This window comes from Brienomyrus brachyistius, chromosome 9 (assembly GCF_023856365.1).
Source record: "Brienomyrus brachyistius isolate T26 chromosome 9, BBRACH_0.4, whole genome shotgun sequence".
NCBI classification, from domain to species: domain Eukaryota; kingdom Metazoa; phylum Chordata; class Actinopteri; order Osteoglossiformes; family Mormyridae; genus Brienomyrus; species Brienomyrus brachyistius.
Window position 1 is genome coordinate 19,223,934 of NC_064541.1, and position 20,021 is coordinate 19,243,954.

A 20,021-nucleotide genomic window follows, 5' to 3' on the forward strand; every position below is an offset into this window, starting at 1 on the left:
GCAGTCTCAGCCCCATCCACAGCCTCAGCACCAGACCCACTTGTCACAGCACAGCCCCCCCCAGCCCCCGCTGTCCCAGCAGCCCTTGCAGCAGCCGACGGGGCCTCGTCTGCCGCCACGGCAGCCGTCCACTGCCTTACCGGCCGAATCGGAGGATGACGCCCGCAGCAAAGCCCAGCCCGCGGGCAAGATCTCGTTGGAAGCCTTGGGCATTCTGCAGAGCTTCATCCAGGACGTGGGCCTGTACCCAGACGACGAGGCCATCCACACGCTCTCTGCCCAGCTGGATCTGCCCAAGCACACCATCATTAAGTTCTTCCAGAACCAGCGCTTTTACATCAACCATCAAGGTAAGCTGAAGGATCAAGCCGGCTTTGAGGAGGACCTGGCAGACTTCAGGGAGGGCGAGTTGCTGAAGGACCTGAACGAGAACGCGCAGACCAACAGCACGGTTTTCTCAATCAAGATCGAGGAGCACCTGTCGGCCGACATTCACTCGGAGTCCGACCATGACTCCAAAGAGTAGCCCTCCCTGCGTTTGCTACTGTAATACTATTTAAATAGACTTTAAAATGATAGTATTACTCCTGATTTCCTTTTCAATTTGTAAACCATGTATTATTAACTGTAAAAAGGAAATGGATGCATCATTTATGAACTTGCACAAAAAAAAAATATGGATGTTACCGTGGATATTTGCAGATTGCACTTGACGTGCATCGTTTTTACACTGATTTTGAGCTACTGATAAAAGTCGATAGAGTTTGATAGATTTTGATAGATGTTTATGTTATGTGGTGTTCACTGGAATTCACAAGCGTACAGTGCGGCTGAAGACAAGGCCTTAACGTGGAGGCTTGGGTGCCTGCTGCAGTGACATTATTCTCTCTAGGTAAAAAGAAAAAAATAATAATAATAATAAAAGCTGAAACTTGATTATAGGTCAGACAAACTGTTAATGGTCCGAAAAGCGAAGAGTCTTGGAAGTGTAGCTAGCTCGATTCTTCAACATTCGTTAATGAGAAGTATGTGTCCGTGTGTGTGTTTTGTGTATGCACAAACACACAAACACAATTATATATATAATATATATATATAACATTAAAATATACTTTACCAATAGACATATTAATTGTAAAAAGATAGTTTTAAAAAACTATGCCAACAAATGCCTTGTATTATATGGCACTGCCGATGTTCAATTATTTTGCAAAAAGTTTGTCACTGTAACTTACTGAATCTCCACACGATTTAAAATGTGAAACAACCTCTGTTTTGTCGTCCTATTTATTTTGCAGATTCTGATGTAATTACTTTTTTTGGAAGGTTCTGTTACGTAAAGCTTTTCATTTTCCATTTTATCCTTTTTCTATTTATAATTGTAATTTTGATGGGCAGTTTATCTGAAGTGTCTTAAACGTTTTAAATGGAAAATGTGCTTTAACGGTTGCCTATTAAAAAGTGCTGTATGTCAAGCAACACATGCTACAAGCTTCACAATGGTTGTATGCAATTTTTACTATCATGCAAATAAGCTTAGGTAAATACTAACCTATAGAACACCTTAGAGAAAGAAAAAAAACATATGCAATTTATGTGAAAATCAATGTCTGCAATGTGTCTTCCTTTGGTTAACGATCCGATTTGAAGCTATTCCTGTATAAATATTCTGTATAAAAAAAGACGTGTTTCTTTTTTATGAGTTTATTGCAATGAGAACACCGGTTATTTTGTTACAACTAACTGTTTTATAAGTGTTCCTCTGTTCTCTTAATCCAGAAATGTTCTAACTAGGAGTGGTTGATTGTTAATGACACAATTAAACTGTTTGTATTGTACTGGGGGTTTAGTGTGGTTTGTTTGAAACTCTGAACACTTTATGGTTCACCTCTCCACAGTAGCCCCATCCAGTCCTAATATTAATATTTTGGAGATTACTTTTTTGAAGCATGTCCCCTATGAAGTCAGTGTAACACGGGAGGAGCCTTCAGTCCTGGGGAAAGATAAAAACAGCCAGGCTTAACTAGCAGGATAATGTAATATAACTTTCAACATGCAGTTTTGTACTTTATTTTTAAAGGCTGAACCATTGCTCTTAAATCTGTCTGGGTTCAGAGTGGATGGTTCAGTTAGTTTTGGGTTCATACTCCATGTTCACCGTTGTGCTTAATACTCAAAAAGCATTTTAGATGTTTGACAAAACCTTTAGATTTTTCAGTAAAAATGAAATGGAATTAAAAATGTGGTTCACGCATCTATCTTTTTACCCACACAAAAGGGAGAACACAGAACACACACAGGGCAGCAGATTTGGGATTCAAACCCCTTACACTGCAGGGTCATTTCACATACTGGTCAGAAGAAAGATACTTATGTAATTTTTGTCAAATCCAGAACTTTTCAATCAGCCAGTGACTAAGACGGAAACTGACTATAATATTTAGTTCTGCACTATAGTACTAAAACTGTAACCACTGAAGACTTTGAACACCGAACATTTTTATTGGTCCTGTATTGGCTTTACTTGCCTCCTCTCTAATAAACAGACCTTTGCATTTAAATTATTAAATTGCCCCCCCCCTCCCACCCACAACACGGAGCCCTTGCTCGTGCCTTGAAGTCACTCACTGATTTCTGACCCGATGAATGGGAAACACTGATTGCCATGAACCCGCTGCTTAGTAATTAGCAATATTAAATAACTCAGATTAATTTTTACAGGAGTGTTGGCCTCCAGGCTGCAGCCACGATTTAGATTAATTTGTAAACACCGAAATTGAAATAAATGTAAGAAAAGCACATCACACTATACGAAATACCACACAACCCGACTATAATAATTTGGGAAAAAAAGGCTTCTATTCATGGATAAGTGTGAGGCATACAAAAGAAAACGTTTAGTCACCAAAGCACACAAATCATTCACGCTCCACTTGTTTTTCCCTCTATCTGACATTTGGCACTGCACAACTTTTCCTGTGTTACAAGATTATTTTTCTGACAGCCTTTTGTTTGGAGTCAAACTCCAGTTAAGGAGATGAAAGCATAAAATCAGTGTTTTGAAGGTAGAAATCCACATGAAAAATAACAGTAAGGGCCTGACTGCTGCTGAGACGAGCCCCGAGCCGGGGATGTCCTGCCCATGTGACGCGGCACGTTTACCTTTCCTCTGTGTTTACACCAGCAGCCCCTGGGACTGCACAGTAAATCAGACAGGAGATGCACCAGAAAGACTAATAAAGTTATGCGAATGATAGCGATCTCAGCCGAATCGCTCTCTCTAAATCGGGCTCTTCTCCCTCTCCTGCCGGGCCATTTGGCAACTTAAACACTTTAACTGTTTTCCAATCTGGAAGAGCAGGAGCAAAAGGGGGAGTGTGGGAATTAATACCATAAATCGCTGTGGAACCTCACTTTCCTCAGTCTTTGCTTTTCTCTTCACAGTTTTCAAGCGAAAAGATTAGATCTGAGAGGCTCATGGGTATTGATGCATCTTATTAGCAACCCTGCACATACATGAATATGCATGCAGAGCGGATGGGGGAAAACAGAGACAAGACTATGTATTATCGTGATTTTTTTAATTGTTATGGCTCTGTGTTGATTTTGTCTTCTAACTTATATGAGTTATCCTTCATGGCAAAATGCAAGCTTACGGTGTTTGTTTTACTCTGTGTTACGGGGGGGTTCCGCTGACACAACTGAGCAGGGGCGAGAAAAGTTTGATTAACTGCAGGAAATCTGTGTGCATGTGATTGTGCGTGACGATCTGCACGGGACACCACTGTCAGTTTACCGAAAATACCCTGACATTCATGCAATCTGTTGATAAACCAGAACAATCACGCCAGTACTTTTCCCAGTTGTATTTATTGGAAGATTATGAGGTGGATGGGTAATCCAGTGGAAGAAATGGACTGATCAGTGACCTAAGTTTGTCAAGTTTATCCTTTGCAACCAACGGTACGAAAATGTACCCCCGTTCCAGAGATGCATTAACACTCTCAGAGGTCCCTCAGTGGTTTGACTTGTCAGAGAGCTGACGTTTTAATAATTGTTAGGGAGGGAATTTAAAAATAAAAATAAATAAATATGTACATAAAAGTTAGGGGGAGATCAGTCTCATAGTCTGTATTAAACTAAAAAAAAACGTTGGGTGGGGGGGGGGGGAATCAGTTTTATAGTCTAGATTAATGTGTATTTCAGTCTGAAAGTGAAAATACTGAACAAGCCTCTTCTCGTATTGATTCGAAACTGGACACAGTATTTTATTTTTCAATATAGGATGAATCCCATAAAATACAGGATCGGTGGTATCTCTAGGTTTAAAATTTAGCTGAGGCCCCTGGACTTCAGCCGCACGATTCGCCACTGAAGTATATGTATGTACTTTTTACAGGAAAAATGATTTGAATGCACAACCAAAATACTTCAACAAAGTTGTGCTGACAAAGTTACGCTCGCATTGTAAAATGCCGTCAGAATACGAGCCCTCACCACAGCCGCGGACATGCTGCGCTTTTAACGGGCACGTTTTGTCCGTTTCGCTCCGTGGGAAGAGCGGGAGCCGGAGGTTTCGGGGCTCTGTGTGCTGTTGGCATGTGTGGTTTCTCATCTCACCATGGCTGCGGCCGCAGAGGAGTAAAACAATACTGTTTGGGGATCCCTGACCTGTGTGCTGGCAGCGTCCGCCTTTACAGTCTGAGACCTGCCAAGATTTTAACAGATTCATTACATTATTTAAACAGCTGCAACTATAGGCGAGCTTTCGCCTCTTACAAAGAAACGCAGAAATTTGCAAACAGGGCCCATTGTATCAGTTTGTGTTTGTTATGTTTGGGTATTTTATTATGACATATGAGCTTCAGGGTTCCCACAGCGCTCTATTGCACGAGAACCCAAACCCCCAGTGCGCAGAACCAGCTTGGGTCCATGGGGAGCATTCCACCGGGGCACAGAACATGGGGGGGGGGGGCTTAAGGAGCAGAGGTTGGTTAATTTCCCAGAAATGAACCATTTATTTCTAAGCCACATATTTATAACCCCTTTCATGTTTGCATCTGGCAAAAAAGGCAAATCTATCCCATCATTCAATGTAACCGTCCCCACCCTCAACCCCACCCCCCTGACCGACAAATTTTACAGGTTTGTGCCCAACATATACTGGTCTGCTGTCAATTTGGGAACCCCGACTGTACCGGGTACATGGTTATGAATAGATGGAATATCATTAAGGAGTGCAGTGTATACATGCTCGGGGGGGTCAAAGCGTAACAGAATGCTTTAATTGCCGCAGCACACGCCAGGTACAGGGGGGCATTCAGTAAGAATCTCTGGGTGATGCTAGACCATAGATCTTCCGAATGACTTTTATGAAACACTAGCGGCATGTTAAACATCCCAGATCAGAAGCACAAAAGGACCACAGCACCACAATCACAGCTGCCAGGGGTCTTGGGTGGACGGTAAGTAAAAGGGGGGGGCATTGGAGGTGGGCTGACGTTTATTAATTGCTGTGAGTGTCTTACCTCACATGTCCACGAGGTGAAATCGGCGCCACATCAAACGCAGCGTAACTGATCATTTATTTTTTGGAATGGAAATCTTACCACACGTGTCTTTAACACATTTTTTTTTATTCCAACACTTCAGTAATTTTTCCCCTTTTTTTCTCAAAAGTTTTTAATACTTAATACTTATGCAACAGCCTGCATTCTATCTCATGCCTAATATTTGAAAAAAAATATTATTTTTGAAAAGCAGCTGGTTAGATTGGGGGGGGGGGGGGGGTTAGCACTATTACCTCTCATGCCCAGGACCAGGGTTCAAGTCTCCAGCATGGCTCCCAGTGTGCAGAGTTTGCATGCCTGCTGTCATCACAGAAATTCCTGCCTGTGATCCAAAGCTTAGCTGGAGTTACCAAATGGCCCACAGGTGTGGGTGGTGTTGGGCCCCTTCTGCTACAGGCTCTACCCCACACATCCCTGCACAGGGCAAGCCGGTGCAGAATCTGGATGAAGTTAAGTAGATTAAAGGGCATCTGTCTCATAAACACGCTATTAAATGCCTGATGAATTTTGAAAAATATTTATTTCGTAATTTGTACCTTTAGCACGAACCCTATTAGTTTCCAAAATTCTACCCTAACCTACTGACAAACATCACAAAAGCAGTGCAAAGCCATGAAGCCGTATCAGTGTCACTGCATGACACTGCATGACGTCTGTACAGGGGCCCCTGGGTGGCTTCAGGAGTTCACACACGTCTTTAAACTTTCACATTTAAATGTGGAAAAATGAGGCTTTGGCGCCATAAAGAGACAAGCTGTTAGTGAAGGATCGCGTGGTGAGGCCGGAGGTCAGGCACAAACGCCGCCCTGAGCAGCCTCTGAGAGTCGTTTCCGTGACACAGCCAGGCGTGTGGACACCTCTCCCTGCCCCTGGTAGGCTGTCTCTCAGTTTCAGACCAATTACAAGCTACGATAACGGTCGCAGTGCCCTCCGTTTCATATATTTTATGCAGCACTTTGTGAAGAAACGATTGTCCGGGGAGAGCGACTAGCTGCAATTTAGCCATGCTACTTAGTGAGAAGTATCATTGAAATAGTGTCAGTGGTCCTCAGGAGAGAGATAACATCGCAGGTTCACCAGCGATCGTGGAGCTGTGTGAGCTGCAGGCTCATCTCTGACAATGTGTGTGACAACCTGCATCGCACACACAGAGGTATAAGCACACTTACTTGCATTGCCTTTGACTTAAATATTGAAATGACTCCCCCAAAAAAAAACAATATTACCAAGCAAATTTGACAAATAAAGTTTAAAAAGATGATGCTTCCACAATGTCTGACGCTTTTATTTTCTAGATTTTTCAAATCCCTATGTAGACATCTTCTCATAAGTTGTAAAAGTGACACACACATGCACACTTACACAAGCAAACATTAGGCCACAAACCCCCTGATAGCCTCCAGCTCCCCTTTGTCTCCGAAAGCTAAAAACAAGACCCATGCCTTCTTTCATTCAGACACCACTTTTCCAATTACCTGAGGAAGACAGGACAGGATACAGTTGCAAATAGTAACTGCCCACCCCTGTCACACCGGGCACAAAATGTAATAGCCACTCAGTGGCAAATTTAATAATTGCTCCAGCTTTATTAAATTAAGCTGAATGGAGTAATATTAGATCCCAGAGAATATATTCAAATTATAATATTTAATTACTATTGCGAGTTACGCAGGAAAGGTCCGGTAAGTGCAGTATCCGAGACAAATCACAACTAGACCATTTTCTTATTCAAGATGCCTCACTCATAATACCGTAAGGAATTGTCTTTTGATATCCCCCAGTATTGACATACTTGCCCTTGCTTTGCCTGATAACCCCTAGAAAGGACTCACTCCAAATGGGCTACTGAGTCAATACTATCTTCTCTCTGATCTGCAGCATCCGTCTGGCTGTTAGCCTCAGCTGCTGTTCCGGTGGGCTAGGCGGAATTAAACGGCAGTGCCTTTCAAGTCATCATTTTTTTCACAAAGTTGGGAGGGAATAGCGTTGCTTGGCAACACTACGCACTGCAACATTTGATACGATTGTCCTTTTTTTCATACGTTTCATTCTCAAAATTGCCTCTTGAACATATAATCCTCAAGCCAGCATATTCTCGCTTTTTGCGTCACAGAAAAAAGGGGCCTTGTTCGTTTATTTTTATATAATATTAATTTAGGATATGCTGTTTTTTTTTCTATACAACGACAATATTTTGGTCTGACCAAAAAAAAAAAAAGAGTCACTAAATTGACACAAAGAAGAAAAGTTATGTTGTTTCTAGGGCGGATTCTGATAATGAGCATGATTAATTCAAATAAACATGAACAGACCCCGAAAAAACCAGGGCGAGTGGATCTCAGGGCCTGAACCAAAGCTGGGGCACGAAGTTGCCAAAGCGTTTACATCCGCCATTTGGTGGATGTGAGACTAAGTAAACATGGCATGACTGCAGCGGCTAGCGTGCTCAGACACGGCTAGGGCCCAAATTAAAGGAATCGGCATCAGATGAGGAGCCATGGCGACAACAGCACGCAATGGGATGGCAATCCCATTATGACCTCATTTAGCGGTGAGGGGCAGCCCAAGTCCTCTGGAACTGGAATGTGCTCCGGGTTCGAGCTCTCCAAAGCGTAGGAAGTTTCACCTCTGATCCGACACTACAACATCCCATTCCCACTGACCCTGTGCTTACCCACCTGGATGACCTCAGTGAGCAAAGGCAAGTGGAAACACGCTCGGTCATTCGCATTAAATGACAGACCTAAGCTGTACCCAGGCAAGTGGTTCAGACAAGTCAAATAACAGCCAGATATATCTAAATACAAGTAAATATGGCAAACGTTAGCATGTAGAGCCATCTCAGCTATCCATCTACTCAGAAGAACAGGCGTATGACTTAATTATGTAGGTTGAGTGCATTCACGTTACTCTTCTCCAGTCCGTCAGTCTTTATTTTTTGGTTTATTTTCTTTTATAGCAGATAACATTTGTTTTATATAATGTCTTTGTTTCCTTGTATTTCAATGCCATCCCTGGCAGCTGTGCTCCCCCCATCCCTTATCCGACGTCCAGGCGGGATTAGCGGCCAGCGTCGGAACGCGGGCTGCGTGGGCCGGCGGGTGAGGCGGCCGCAGGGAGGATGAAGCGAAGCCAGGGGGCGCTTGACTCTCCCACGCTGACGTGCCCCGATCTGCCGCAGAGGCCAAGTTGGAGCAGCAAGCTACTTATCCTCAAATCTGTGGCCTGGAACAGTTAATGCGTGGCCTGGTGTGGAAGCAGACAGCCATGACATGCTGCAGCATTACCGTCATATGGTATTATTATTATTATTACGGAAGAAAGTTAAATATAACCAGCGACGAAATCTATGGCTTTGTTTTGCTTTTTTTTGATAATTCAAATTAAGTGGCCCCCTTTTTTTTAACCACTAATTGAACTACTCCCCCCTTCATTTCTGTGCGTCTGTATTTTCATTTTAAAGTAATAATCTGTTGTTCAACCAGGCCACTTATGCGCAAACACTCATTTCAACAGTCCCACTTACTGCTCACATCATGACCGAAATTCTCCTCTTTCTGAGATGCTCGAAATTAACGGGGATAGCAATGCCACGTTTGTTTTGTTGGTTTTAATTGTTATTACACCGTACCTTATAAAAAAAAAAAGAAGTCACAAAAATGAGAGCAAAATGGCAGGCAAGACATACGGTTTATCTTGCCTCGTAAACTGCACAGCATTTTAAACATGAATTAAATAAGATATCTAAGTTAATAAGTGTAAAATAATTAGGGTGAGGAGCAGTGCAAGGCTTTGCCTATAATTATCAAAATGAGGGGGCAAAAACTGTAAGATCACAGTAAGTGTAACAGCTGCGCTAGCAACCTGCAGCGAAAGAGCTGCATTTTAATACTCTTTATTATAATTTATCATATTAAGATATCTATTTGTGCTTTGCATTTTGTATTTAATGGAGAGCGGTGATCCTGAAATAAGCCGCGGATATCTTTGCGGATTCCTAATGTTTAGTCTTATTTCTGCTCAAATGAAGTCTTACATTTTTATTAATTTAATTTAATTTAATTTTTTTTTTTTTTAAACTGCCGCCTGGATAATACATGCAGGTTTTGGCACTCGTCCCTTTCAGGCTTTAATCGGTTCAAGGCCGGGAAGCGACAAAGGCTCCGTCACCTAGCCGCTTCGCACAAAAAGCTGCTAAATTGATGTACCAGCTGCAGAGGGATGAATGACTTGTTAGGTCTGTGCATTTTAAAGTCATCAAATCCCACACCTCCTCACCTACCCCTCATTCTCCAAGAGGGAAGGACTGAGTGCTAATTAATGTGATAAAGGGCTGAACAAATCTGATGGAGGCACAGGATTTGGGAAGAAAGAAAATAATCTGTTACATCTGTATTCTCAAACACTCTGAAAGGTGTTACTTTCATGTTTAATTAATTAAGCGTTCTTCTTTAACGGTATCTTGACAAATGCAAGCCAATTACAAATAAAAGAGAAATGTTTAGGACTAATTAATGACTGATTTCAAGGGAAAAGCAAAGCTTGATTGTGAGGTTGTCCCCCTCCCCTTCATTATTACCTGTATTTTGTTTAAATAGTCTAAATAACATGATTAAACGACAGAGTGAATTCAAGTTGGATATTCAGCCTATAATAACGAGGGGTAATTAGTGGTTTAAAACCAGCTCACGACAGGCTCATGAGTCAGCCAGATCGGCGAGTCGCCCCCGAATGAGGCGGCGCTGCCCGGTGCCCCGGTTTACCGCATCCGGCTGGTAAAAGCAGCTGCCGTCGCCCTTAAACGTAACCAGTTCATTGTTGTTCTAAAAATAAACTACACGCCATTGCGGACGCGAAATTCAGGGGGGCTTTTCGCAGCCAGCTTCGTGTTGCCACTGGCTGTGAAGGACTTACTGTTTGACTAGCTTTGGACACTGTCTTACAGTATTTATTTTCACAGCCCTCATTCATTAACTTTACAGCTGCTCGCTCACTCAAATATGGACAATAAAATGTACAGCAATAAGCGTCTTTTCTCCCACCTTGTGCTATATGCTGCATGCGACATCCTACACCAGACAAGAGGCTGGAAGATGGATGGATCGACTATGATCAGTGCTGGACGAAGCTCCCTTTCATTGAAAGCAGATAAATATTATCCACTTAACCCAGTGTCTATAAATATCTAGGCTGCAGCCTAATGGGCCCATAGAAGTGAAGGAAAGGGCCATATAAGCGGCAAGAAGAGGACACCTCGATTTGGGCACGTTATCTCAGTCAACATCTGCGTAACCACTGTCAGCCAGTCTGTCAGGTACCTACGATTTATTTGTTGCCAGTGGTGGGAGATGTTACGTAACGTTTTCCTGTCAGCTTTTAGCTGTCCTCCAGTGTTCCTGGCATGAAAGAGTTGGAGACAGTGTGTGGAAAAATAAATAACTAAAACTGTAGCGAAAAATTGGTGTAAATTGAGAAAATAATACCTGTCTTTAACTGTGTTTGCAGTGTTTCACTCACCCTCATTGGTCTCATTAGCAGCTAAGCCTTGTTGACAATGTTTTTCTTCTTGTTTTGTTAAGAATGGGTATGATTGTGCAATCTGGGCATGATTCACATCTAGTCATTTTATTTAGGTCAGTGACCCCATGTTCTCAGAAAGACAGATAATTAAACTGCGCTGAGATCATCTAAGAGGACCATGAGTTTTTCACACGTTAATCAACAAACTAAAAGAGTTTAGCGAGTCATAAAAAATGTACAGATCTTCAGAAATTGCAGAAAAATGTGATGTTTGCCATCCTGAGTATTTGGCCTGAGAGGTGCTTATAAATGTGTCAAATCAGATTTTCCGATGTCATAAACATTGACGCGTGTCTTTCCTTTGTATGAACGAACGCATTTACTGCCCAAGACGTGCCCTGACAAGAATGAAATATCTTAAATAGCTCTGGTTTAACTAAATAAAATCAGTGACCTGCTTTTTCTAGAATTTGCTTTGTCTAAAATATCCATGAAAGATGCTTGCTCTGTGATATCTCTCTCGTTAAAATGGGCCTGCTTTGTGCCACTTGATTTGCGGCCTACGTCCTCTATTTGAGGGGATATTTCATGTAGTCTTTTGAAAAGGGTTATTCCCTCTTCCACAAGTAATTCTTGTGACATTGCATCATTTATAAGTGCAGCTAATTATATTAAAATATCTGGTGCTCCGTTCTGTCCTAAAATTTTTGTTAGTGACCATCTATCTATCCATTCATCTTCCAACCGCTTATCCTGGTCTGGGTTCTGGAGGATCAGAAGAGGGAAAAGGTGTGTGAGGTACCACCTCCGAATGGGATGCCAGTCCATCTCAAGACTGATGCCGGTCATGATTTTCATAAATCCCATTACAGGACTTTTTTTTTTTTCACTTTCATTATGGATTACAAAAGACAAATTGATCGATACAGCAGATAGCTAATAGGAAATTTAGGAGTAAGTCTAGATGAGTCTAGACTTGTAACAAATCAGAGCAGGCCTCCAGTCAAGCAAACAGCCCTCATCTTTGAGTCACTCAGATTATTAATTTGCTATTGTAATATTTTGTGCTGAACAGTGTTGACGCTGGGATGCATAAAGCTTAGCGGATCTGAGAAAATGAGCGACAAAAGCAGACACTCTCAGCCAGATGACAGCATCATCAACAAATAAGGAGACAGCAGTTGGTGTTTTAAAAAAAAAAGACTTAAATTGGTCTAAGTTAGGCCAAATTTTATCAGGATATATGAAATGGGTTCTTTGGAAATGGTCTATATACATCTTCTAGAATTAAACATAAAAACATTTTCTGATTTTTGTCAGTGTGTCTAGGCTCTGTTGACAGACATATTAACTCTCACACTTTCTACCTAATGTGTGACTTGATTCCTCAAAAACTCTCTGTTACTGCACTACTATCCTTACGTACATGGAAACTCTTTCCGCATTAGATATTGTAGAGTAGCTTATGTTACCTCATTTGATATCTGTGCTCCTTCAGCGTAAGTGAAAGTAATTGTGTACGTCTGTTAAATATGGTAAGTGCAGCGCACATCTAAAATCCATAAAATGAAGTATCCCAGTTCATACAAATTGATTTGGCTAAGATTCTAAAAGCAATGCAGCCTTGTGTTTCCTATAGATTACAAATCAAGTAAACAAATACATAGACTACTCAAACATTGCCTTAAAACGCAGCCGTCTAACCTTTTGTGTATCTATGTGCATTTTAATCAACTGTATATTTTCTGGTATATAATATTTGCCTGATTTTGAATCAGCTCTGCATGGTAAATATCACTGTTGGTTTATAACGATAAAAATGGGAGGGAAAACAAGCAATTTAAGAGTGAAATGGCTTTCTAAAGCCTTTGCTCTTTTCTCGGTTTAGTACATAAATGAAAGCGTGTTGAATAGGAATGATTTGTTTCTTTTTCCAGGGTTTGAAAAGTCAAATATAGGTAGCCTAGCTCATAAATGCACGGAGACATCGCCGCTATCGGTAACAGCGTGCTGTTTCCTGGCTAACCACGGTTCGTGCATTTCAACAAACAACTGGCAAACCAGACACCTGATATCTTTTCGATTCACACTTTGCCATGTTCGGACCCAAACAGAACACACTCCTCCCAGCGAGAAAAAAAAGGGAAACGCAGAGAACAACTTCATAATTGCCTCAGACAGGAAAGAGTCTAATAATAAAAGGCTGGCCAGACTGTTCACACAAATTCACAGTATTGACTGCCCGAGAAGATTTCTGCAAAACCATAAAATGCCTTTTGTGCTACGGTATTTCCTACCATTGAACCACAACAGAATTATCATTCTCCAGAGGAATAGAAACAACTATGCTCTTTTAATTACCTTCTGTGGCAATGAATACATTCCAAAAATATTAATATTACACACTCTGCATGTCATCCCCTTTCAGAGTGTTACAATGGGCCCAATTTTACTGCAACGTGAGAAAAACCCACACTTGACCGTTGTATAAGACGGCGATGTTACATTTCCCTTCATACCGCGGCGACGTTTCGCGTGTCGCACGCAACGAACCGCCTTGCCGAACGCACGTGTTGAGCAGGCCTCACTTTTGTTCCCGTAAGCATTCAAGTAAAATTTTGCCTCATCCGCGGATAGGAGCAGGCTGGCGGGCAAGAATGGAGCTGCGTAGATTTTAATTGCGCTGCTGCGATCGCGTAAGTACGGCCGCCGCACTGCGAGGTGCAAAGAGTGAAGACGAATCAGGTTAAAGAACAAACGCTGTTTGGGAACCGGGAGGAGTGGGCCAGGCACATCCTGGCGACTGGAGGAAAACGCGGCCCAATTCCCCTAAGAGGGTTTATTATTCTGCGCTGAGACATGGAGGGAGCACGCAGTGGCAGTCAGCGATGCGTCAGAGTTGCTCTTTGAAGACATTAAAAAGCTGAACGCACAACAAAGACCAGATGTTCATCCATGCCTTATTTATACACCCATCAGCTATTTTCCAGTGTCCGCAAAACACAGGCATCTCCACCCCCCCCTTTTCCACCAGATACTTCTGCTCTTTGGGAAATCAGGCGACGGCTTTTTGGGGAGGGTGTGCATGTATTGCCCGGAAAACCTAGCGAGGCGGCTGTCGCTGAGCACAGGTGCCTCATATTTCAGAGTTCAAATGTTAAGTTTTATATCGAAGGAAGCTTCACAACCAATTCTTAAAACCACTATACAGTATGAATGGAATAATAGACAACAATATGATTGTTAATATCATTATTATTATTACTAATAACAAAAATTACAACAACAATAATAATGATAACATCCACCCATACCCTTATTATAACAATAATGATCATCATTAATAATAATAATAATATCCATCCATACCCTTATTATTGCTATTATTATTATTATTAGTAGTAGTAGTAATAGGATGGTGACTGCAAGTTTTATATCTTACTCATTTAAACTACATACGCTTTCGATAGTTATCCAAAATCTCGCTAAATGCTAACTCGCGAAATATTCGAAACACCCACATGTACCACAGGCAGCTACAGATATACATTCTCACACCATCCCATAATACGCAATATCCTGAAAATATGGAAAGCGTATTAGGAGAGTCAGGCGCTGCATAGCGTAATTGTGTCTGCCTGTGCATTGCCTGTTTTTTTTTTCGTCCAGCTGGCCGTTCTTTCATAAACACAAGTGACTTGTTTTCAAGTCAGAACACCGGCAAGCTGAAAGACGACATCCAGAAGTTCTGCATCGTCCTTCAAACGAATCCGTTTCGTTCAATTAAGAAAAGGGGGGAAAAATATCTTGCCGCATCCATTTAAACATAGAAGCCACTGAAACATGGAGCATTAAATAGATGAAGCCACAATAAAACTATTAGCAGGGGAATAGACAGATGCTGCTGTGCCGGTCCCCTTTCCAGGGATTATTATTTATTTACACTTCTCAGTCGCGGTCCCCCAGATGCTCTGCGGACTCCAGTGTGAAGACGGGGATGGCGGACAGGAGGAACATGGCTGGGAAACAGAGAATGGGACCAGAGCAAACAAAATGCGGTTAGGGGGCAGGGTTATGGAGGCCTGCGTTCCTAAATATGTGATTCAATGCTAGATAATCAAAGAGGTGAAAGCAGACGGCAGGAAAGCCTTCACCCGTTGCTGCTCGTTTTATAAACAAAAACAAAATGGCTGTTTTGTTTAACTACGAACACATAAAATAGCAAAGACTCTGTACAATTGTTTACTCCTCTTGTAAGTTTCATGGATTTACCGGTGGGGCATAAACAAGGTTGGCTTTATTCTACCCCAGAATTTGGCTTTATTACCCCCAAATGGCACTTCCCTCCCCCACCGCACCCATCCACCGGTGTCCTTGCACCCCCCACCTGCCCCTCCCCAGTCCAGGAGCACTTCAGCGTCTCCGTGCCGCTCTGTATGCACGAAGCCTCCTCTGAAAAACATCTTTATTCAGCTACTTCACTAATGTCTGCGGTACAGGCATCAACATGCTTTGTGTGAAATGAATTACTGCTAATTAAAAATCAACAGAAATGAGCATGCAACACTCTGTGCCCCATTAATATTTTAACCAGCAGCAGCAGTAATTAAAGCGACGCTAATTTTTTTCCTCTCTCACTCAGCTTCCCACAACCGATCAATAAATTACATCAAAAAGTACAGGTGTGTTTTGCTGTCAGGGCCGTAATATCATGATAAATTGACATCATCTTTCATAGTTAGCGGGCCTCCGTTTTGTTGCCAACTCGCAACTTGCTGTTATCTTTGCAAATAGTGGACGGCTTTGCACTCAGAAATGCTCAGGGGCTTGGCTGGCCCAAGTATGCAGCCGTCACTGACAGTGCCATTGATGTACCTCTCCTATCAGTGCCCGCAAAGTCTTTAAATTCATCCTTTGTTACAGTTAATATTTCAAACATATATCTTTCAGCTGCTTTTCCTGATCATGCTTGGGGCCTGGAGCATATCCCAGACTGGATGGCGTACAAGGATGAGATGCACGCACACACCCTATGGGTAATTTATGGGTACCAGTTAACCTGACTGCACAAACAAGCCAAAGTACCTGCAGGACACCACCCAACCCGAGGCGGGGAGAAGATGCAACCGCTGCCCCCGACACAAACACACAGAGAACCGAGGTAGGATTCAAACCTGCACCCTTCAGGTTCAGGGCTACAAAAAGGACCACTGTGCTACCACATTTAAAACATGTTCAGGAATAATAATTGTGGTATATTTAAGGAATTACAGCAAAGAAGACCGTGTTCATTCCAAAGAATGACTCTAACTGTGTAAGGAAAGGAGCTGTGTCTTATTGGACTGGGGGACTGAGGATGAGGAGGGGTGGTACTGACACTGGATGAAGATGCACCGCTGTCGTTGTGGTGAATCGCTGCGGGATGAATGAATGAACGTTTAAGTGTTATTGATTTATGTCATGGTAGGATTCACTGGGGAACATACCAATAATAATAATAATTATTATTATTATTGTCATTATTATTGTTATTATTATATGCATGCATAGATGCCGTGATATTATAAATCAAAAGAGATTTTTTTATCCCAAAGTGAGGCTTAATAACTGACAAAATGGGCTCTATTTTTCCTCAGAAATTGACCTTTACTTCCTGGCAGGGAAGCAGTACACTGGGAAAGAACCGCCAGGTGCCATCAGGAAAAGACTGGTGAGATTAGCAGGTAGTGGGGCACCTTGGCGGTGCTGGAATGCCAGTCACAATACATCCCCCTGTTTTCTCTCCTCCTCCAGCCGATTAGTAAGTGTGCGCTGTTGCAAGCAGCCTGCATGTGAAGAATTTAGAGTGTTTGCTTTGTGACACAGCTGTGTTACGCACTGTGTCAAAGAGCGTCATTTTTCACCTGCGTATCCAAGCCCTCCACTTATAATTGCAGAAATTAGTCCGCAATATTAATGTGAACCTAATAGATTCTCTCTTTTTTAATAATCTAGATTTGGGATCATCACTTTCTCAACATTTCAACGGTATTTACTGTTTGTATTAGTAGCACGGACTGGTGCTTTACACTAGCAGTCGCTCACATTCTTCCCTTTGCGCTTTTGTAAGTCACATGGCTGTGTGGCAGCTGAGCCGCAAGAGGAATGATGCAGAGAGCGAAGAGTCAAAAACTGCTTAATGCACAGGATGTTTTTTGTTATTTCTCATAAAGTGCCTAAAAGTGATATTACCTGTGTTCCTTTAATGAAATCCAGCAGCTGTCTCTGAGATTTAAGGAGACCTTCGGCAAATCTTTGGGCAAACAGCGCTGACTGCTTGGGCAACAGCACGGCGGTCCTACCCTGGGGAGGGCCGCGGGATCGGCAGGTGGGATCCAACCTTGAGTTCCGAACCATATCTAATTAGCGGAGCACAAATATTTAAGGAACAAAACACTGAGTAATGTGCTGAGACCGAACGCGGATACTTCAGCAGCACGTGGACTTTGGCCAATATGAGTGGTGTCCTTTATGGCTAGAGGATTCTGGGTGAATGCTCGGCATTTTTATAAACAATGCAACTATTATGACAACATTAGTGCTCTGTGAATTTCTCATTGCGCAGATGCTGGTTAAAAACAGGCCTACTGGCACTTCATATCCTAAGAATAGCATGTGACCGTTGATTGTGGGCCGATAGGGGAATTGTTTCACGGTGGGGAGCCCACAATGGGACTCTCAATAGGGTGCAAGGAAATTCGCATCGACACAATGACCGCGGCCCAATACATAAACACTTCCACAGTTGCCAGTGAAACGGCTGTGGAGGGAGGGGCTTTGTCTGTGCCGTCAGGCTGGACGGGTCAGTGCTCAGGTTGCTGTGATTTCCCCCCCACTTGCTCCTCTTTTCGCCCGTTTTTTACGTTTGTCTATGTGGCTCCTTAGCAGTCGCCTGCAAACTGAGCACTTTTGTTCAGATATCCAAGTCAGGCTCCGCTTCTTTGGTTTGATTTTGAAAGCTATATGACAGGGGGGAGAATGGGGGGATGATTATCATTGGGGGGGGGGGGCTCTTGGTTTGGGGAAGGGAGAGATGGCGTCCATTCAGTAGCATTATTCAGTGACCCAGGCATGTCTTTGTGGGGTCCTGGCCCTGCTGTACATTGCTCCCCCACCACCACCCCGACGAGGAAAAGGCCTTGAGTAAAAAGTGGGTCTTCTTCTGAACCTCTTATGTCACATGGTCGTCCACTCTGACCCAGTCATCCCCTTTAACCTTTTATGCCTTTTCTGAAAATGTAGACTCCTTCCCAACATAATCTCCGCCGAACAGCTGACTGAATCCCGCCGCCCACTAGTGATGTTTGACTGTTCATTTTTTATGAGGCTTGTTTTTGTTTTGTTGTGTCTGTGTGTGTGTGTGTGTGTGTGTGTGTGTGTGTGTGTTTTCCTCTCCACGTTCTCTCAGAGAACAGTGGTTGCTGTGAACATCACATTAGCGGAAGCCTCACCACTGGCCTGCTCTGCTGAAACAAACACAGTCGTCTGGAATGACCCAGGACGGGGGTGAGATCAGCTGTCGTCAGTTGTTTTGCTACTGCTGATGAGGCCGTCGGGTTCCCCTGGTGTCTTATCAGACTTACCATTTAGTTCCATGCTAGTGAGTAGGGAGTGAAGTTAAGGTGATTCCAAGGGGCCCTGAGTGACAGGGGCCCTAAAAAATTTGGAACATAATTAGTCTGGGTTGGGGGCCCAATATGATATGCTCTCATGGGACCCAAAATCTCTAGAGCTCTCAGCAAGAGCATCCTTCCAGGCATACCTTACATATTTAAACTTAAGTATATAAAACCTTCTATCAAGATTATTGGCTTGCTAGTATACCTTTAAATTATTAACTTGCGGTTTATCTATTACATCAGAGGATTCAAAAGGGTCATTATTATAATTTTGAAATGAATGCTTATACAGGTTTGATGCAGAAATGTATGTTTCCACCCTTGGCTATTTGTCAGAGTTTTGGGCTCCTGACGTTCTTCGTGCCAAGTGCTGAAATGAGAAGGCAGTTGAGGTGCGATGTAGCTGCCCGTTCAGCTTTTTAAAGTATTTACATCATTCATGGTTTGCTGTTTTTTTTGTACATATTGCGCTTTAGGTACCAATATGGCAGCCGTTCCGCTGGGCTATTTTAATATCGGAATGTACCCTATGTTTTAAAATTAACTACCTGTTTTAATAAGCACGACTAGCCACTAACCCTTACTGTCTGTGCTTCGGCTAGGAGACAAGGCGGAGTGAGGAAAATAGATGGTGATTCAGGAGTAATGTAATGGATAAAAAATTAATGTTGTCTAACTTAAGTGCATTTGCTGACTCTACACTGGTATAAATCCATAGCTGACAAGCTTTTAACTGGTGCGGACTAAAGTGTAAGATCTGTCAGGATAGATGGTAGCAGTGATCTATGTCGCATTAAGATGCAAAACAGATTTACTTCGTATATTGGTGTCTATTCTGTGTGTACCATATTTGAATGCAAGTGCATGATTTGAGACATAAAACAATGTTTTGCTGCTAGTGTATATCTGTGTGTCCAAAGCATAATGACATTTATGAAAACAGAAACATCACTGTAGAAGAGGTAATAGGGAATGAATATTAACCAAACTCATAGTTTGTTTGTATCTATCTTTCATTAAATTAATGAATTTGTGCTCACTGACATGCGATTCTCCAGGGCTTCTGGGAAGTCAGAGTCATTTATGTGGGGCAGATTTTTTTCCGTGCCTGCTTTGCTTCGAACATTTGTGATTTATCGAGCTAGGCAGTTAATTTTATCCTAGCGCGCTTATTTTCACATGCGCGGTGTGACCCCTCACGACCCTAAACGGACATCCCTGGCTCTTTTGTTCAAGCGCGGCTAATTGTCAACAAATCTGTAAGCTGCAGATC

General features: G+C 42.5%; 1 protein-coding gene across 8 annotated transcripts in view; it reads left to right on the forward strand.

Moving 5' to 3' along the window:
- The window catches only part of LOC125749234 (DNA-binding protein SATB1), a 43,061-nt gene extending 41,223 nt beyond the window's left edge, over window positions 1–1,838 (forward strand). For all 8 annotated transcript variants that reach the window (XM_049026286.1, XM_049026285.1, XM_049026292.1 and 5 more), the window contains one exon: window positions 5–1,838. In XM_049026286.1, coding sequence (XP_048882243.1) covers window positions 5–526 — 522 coding nt within the window. In that variant the 3' untranslated portion in view covers window positions 527–1,838. The remainder of the gene's footprint in view (window positions 1–4) is intronic.
- Window positions 1,839–20,021: the final 18,183 nt, after the last annotated feature.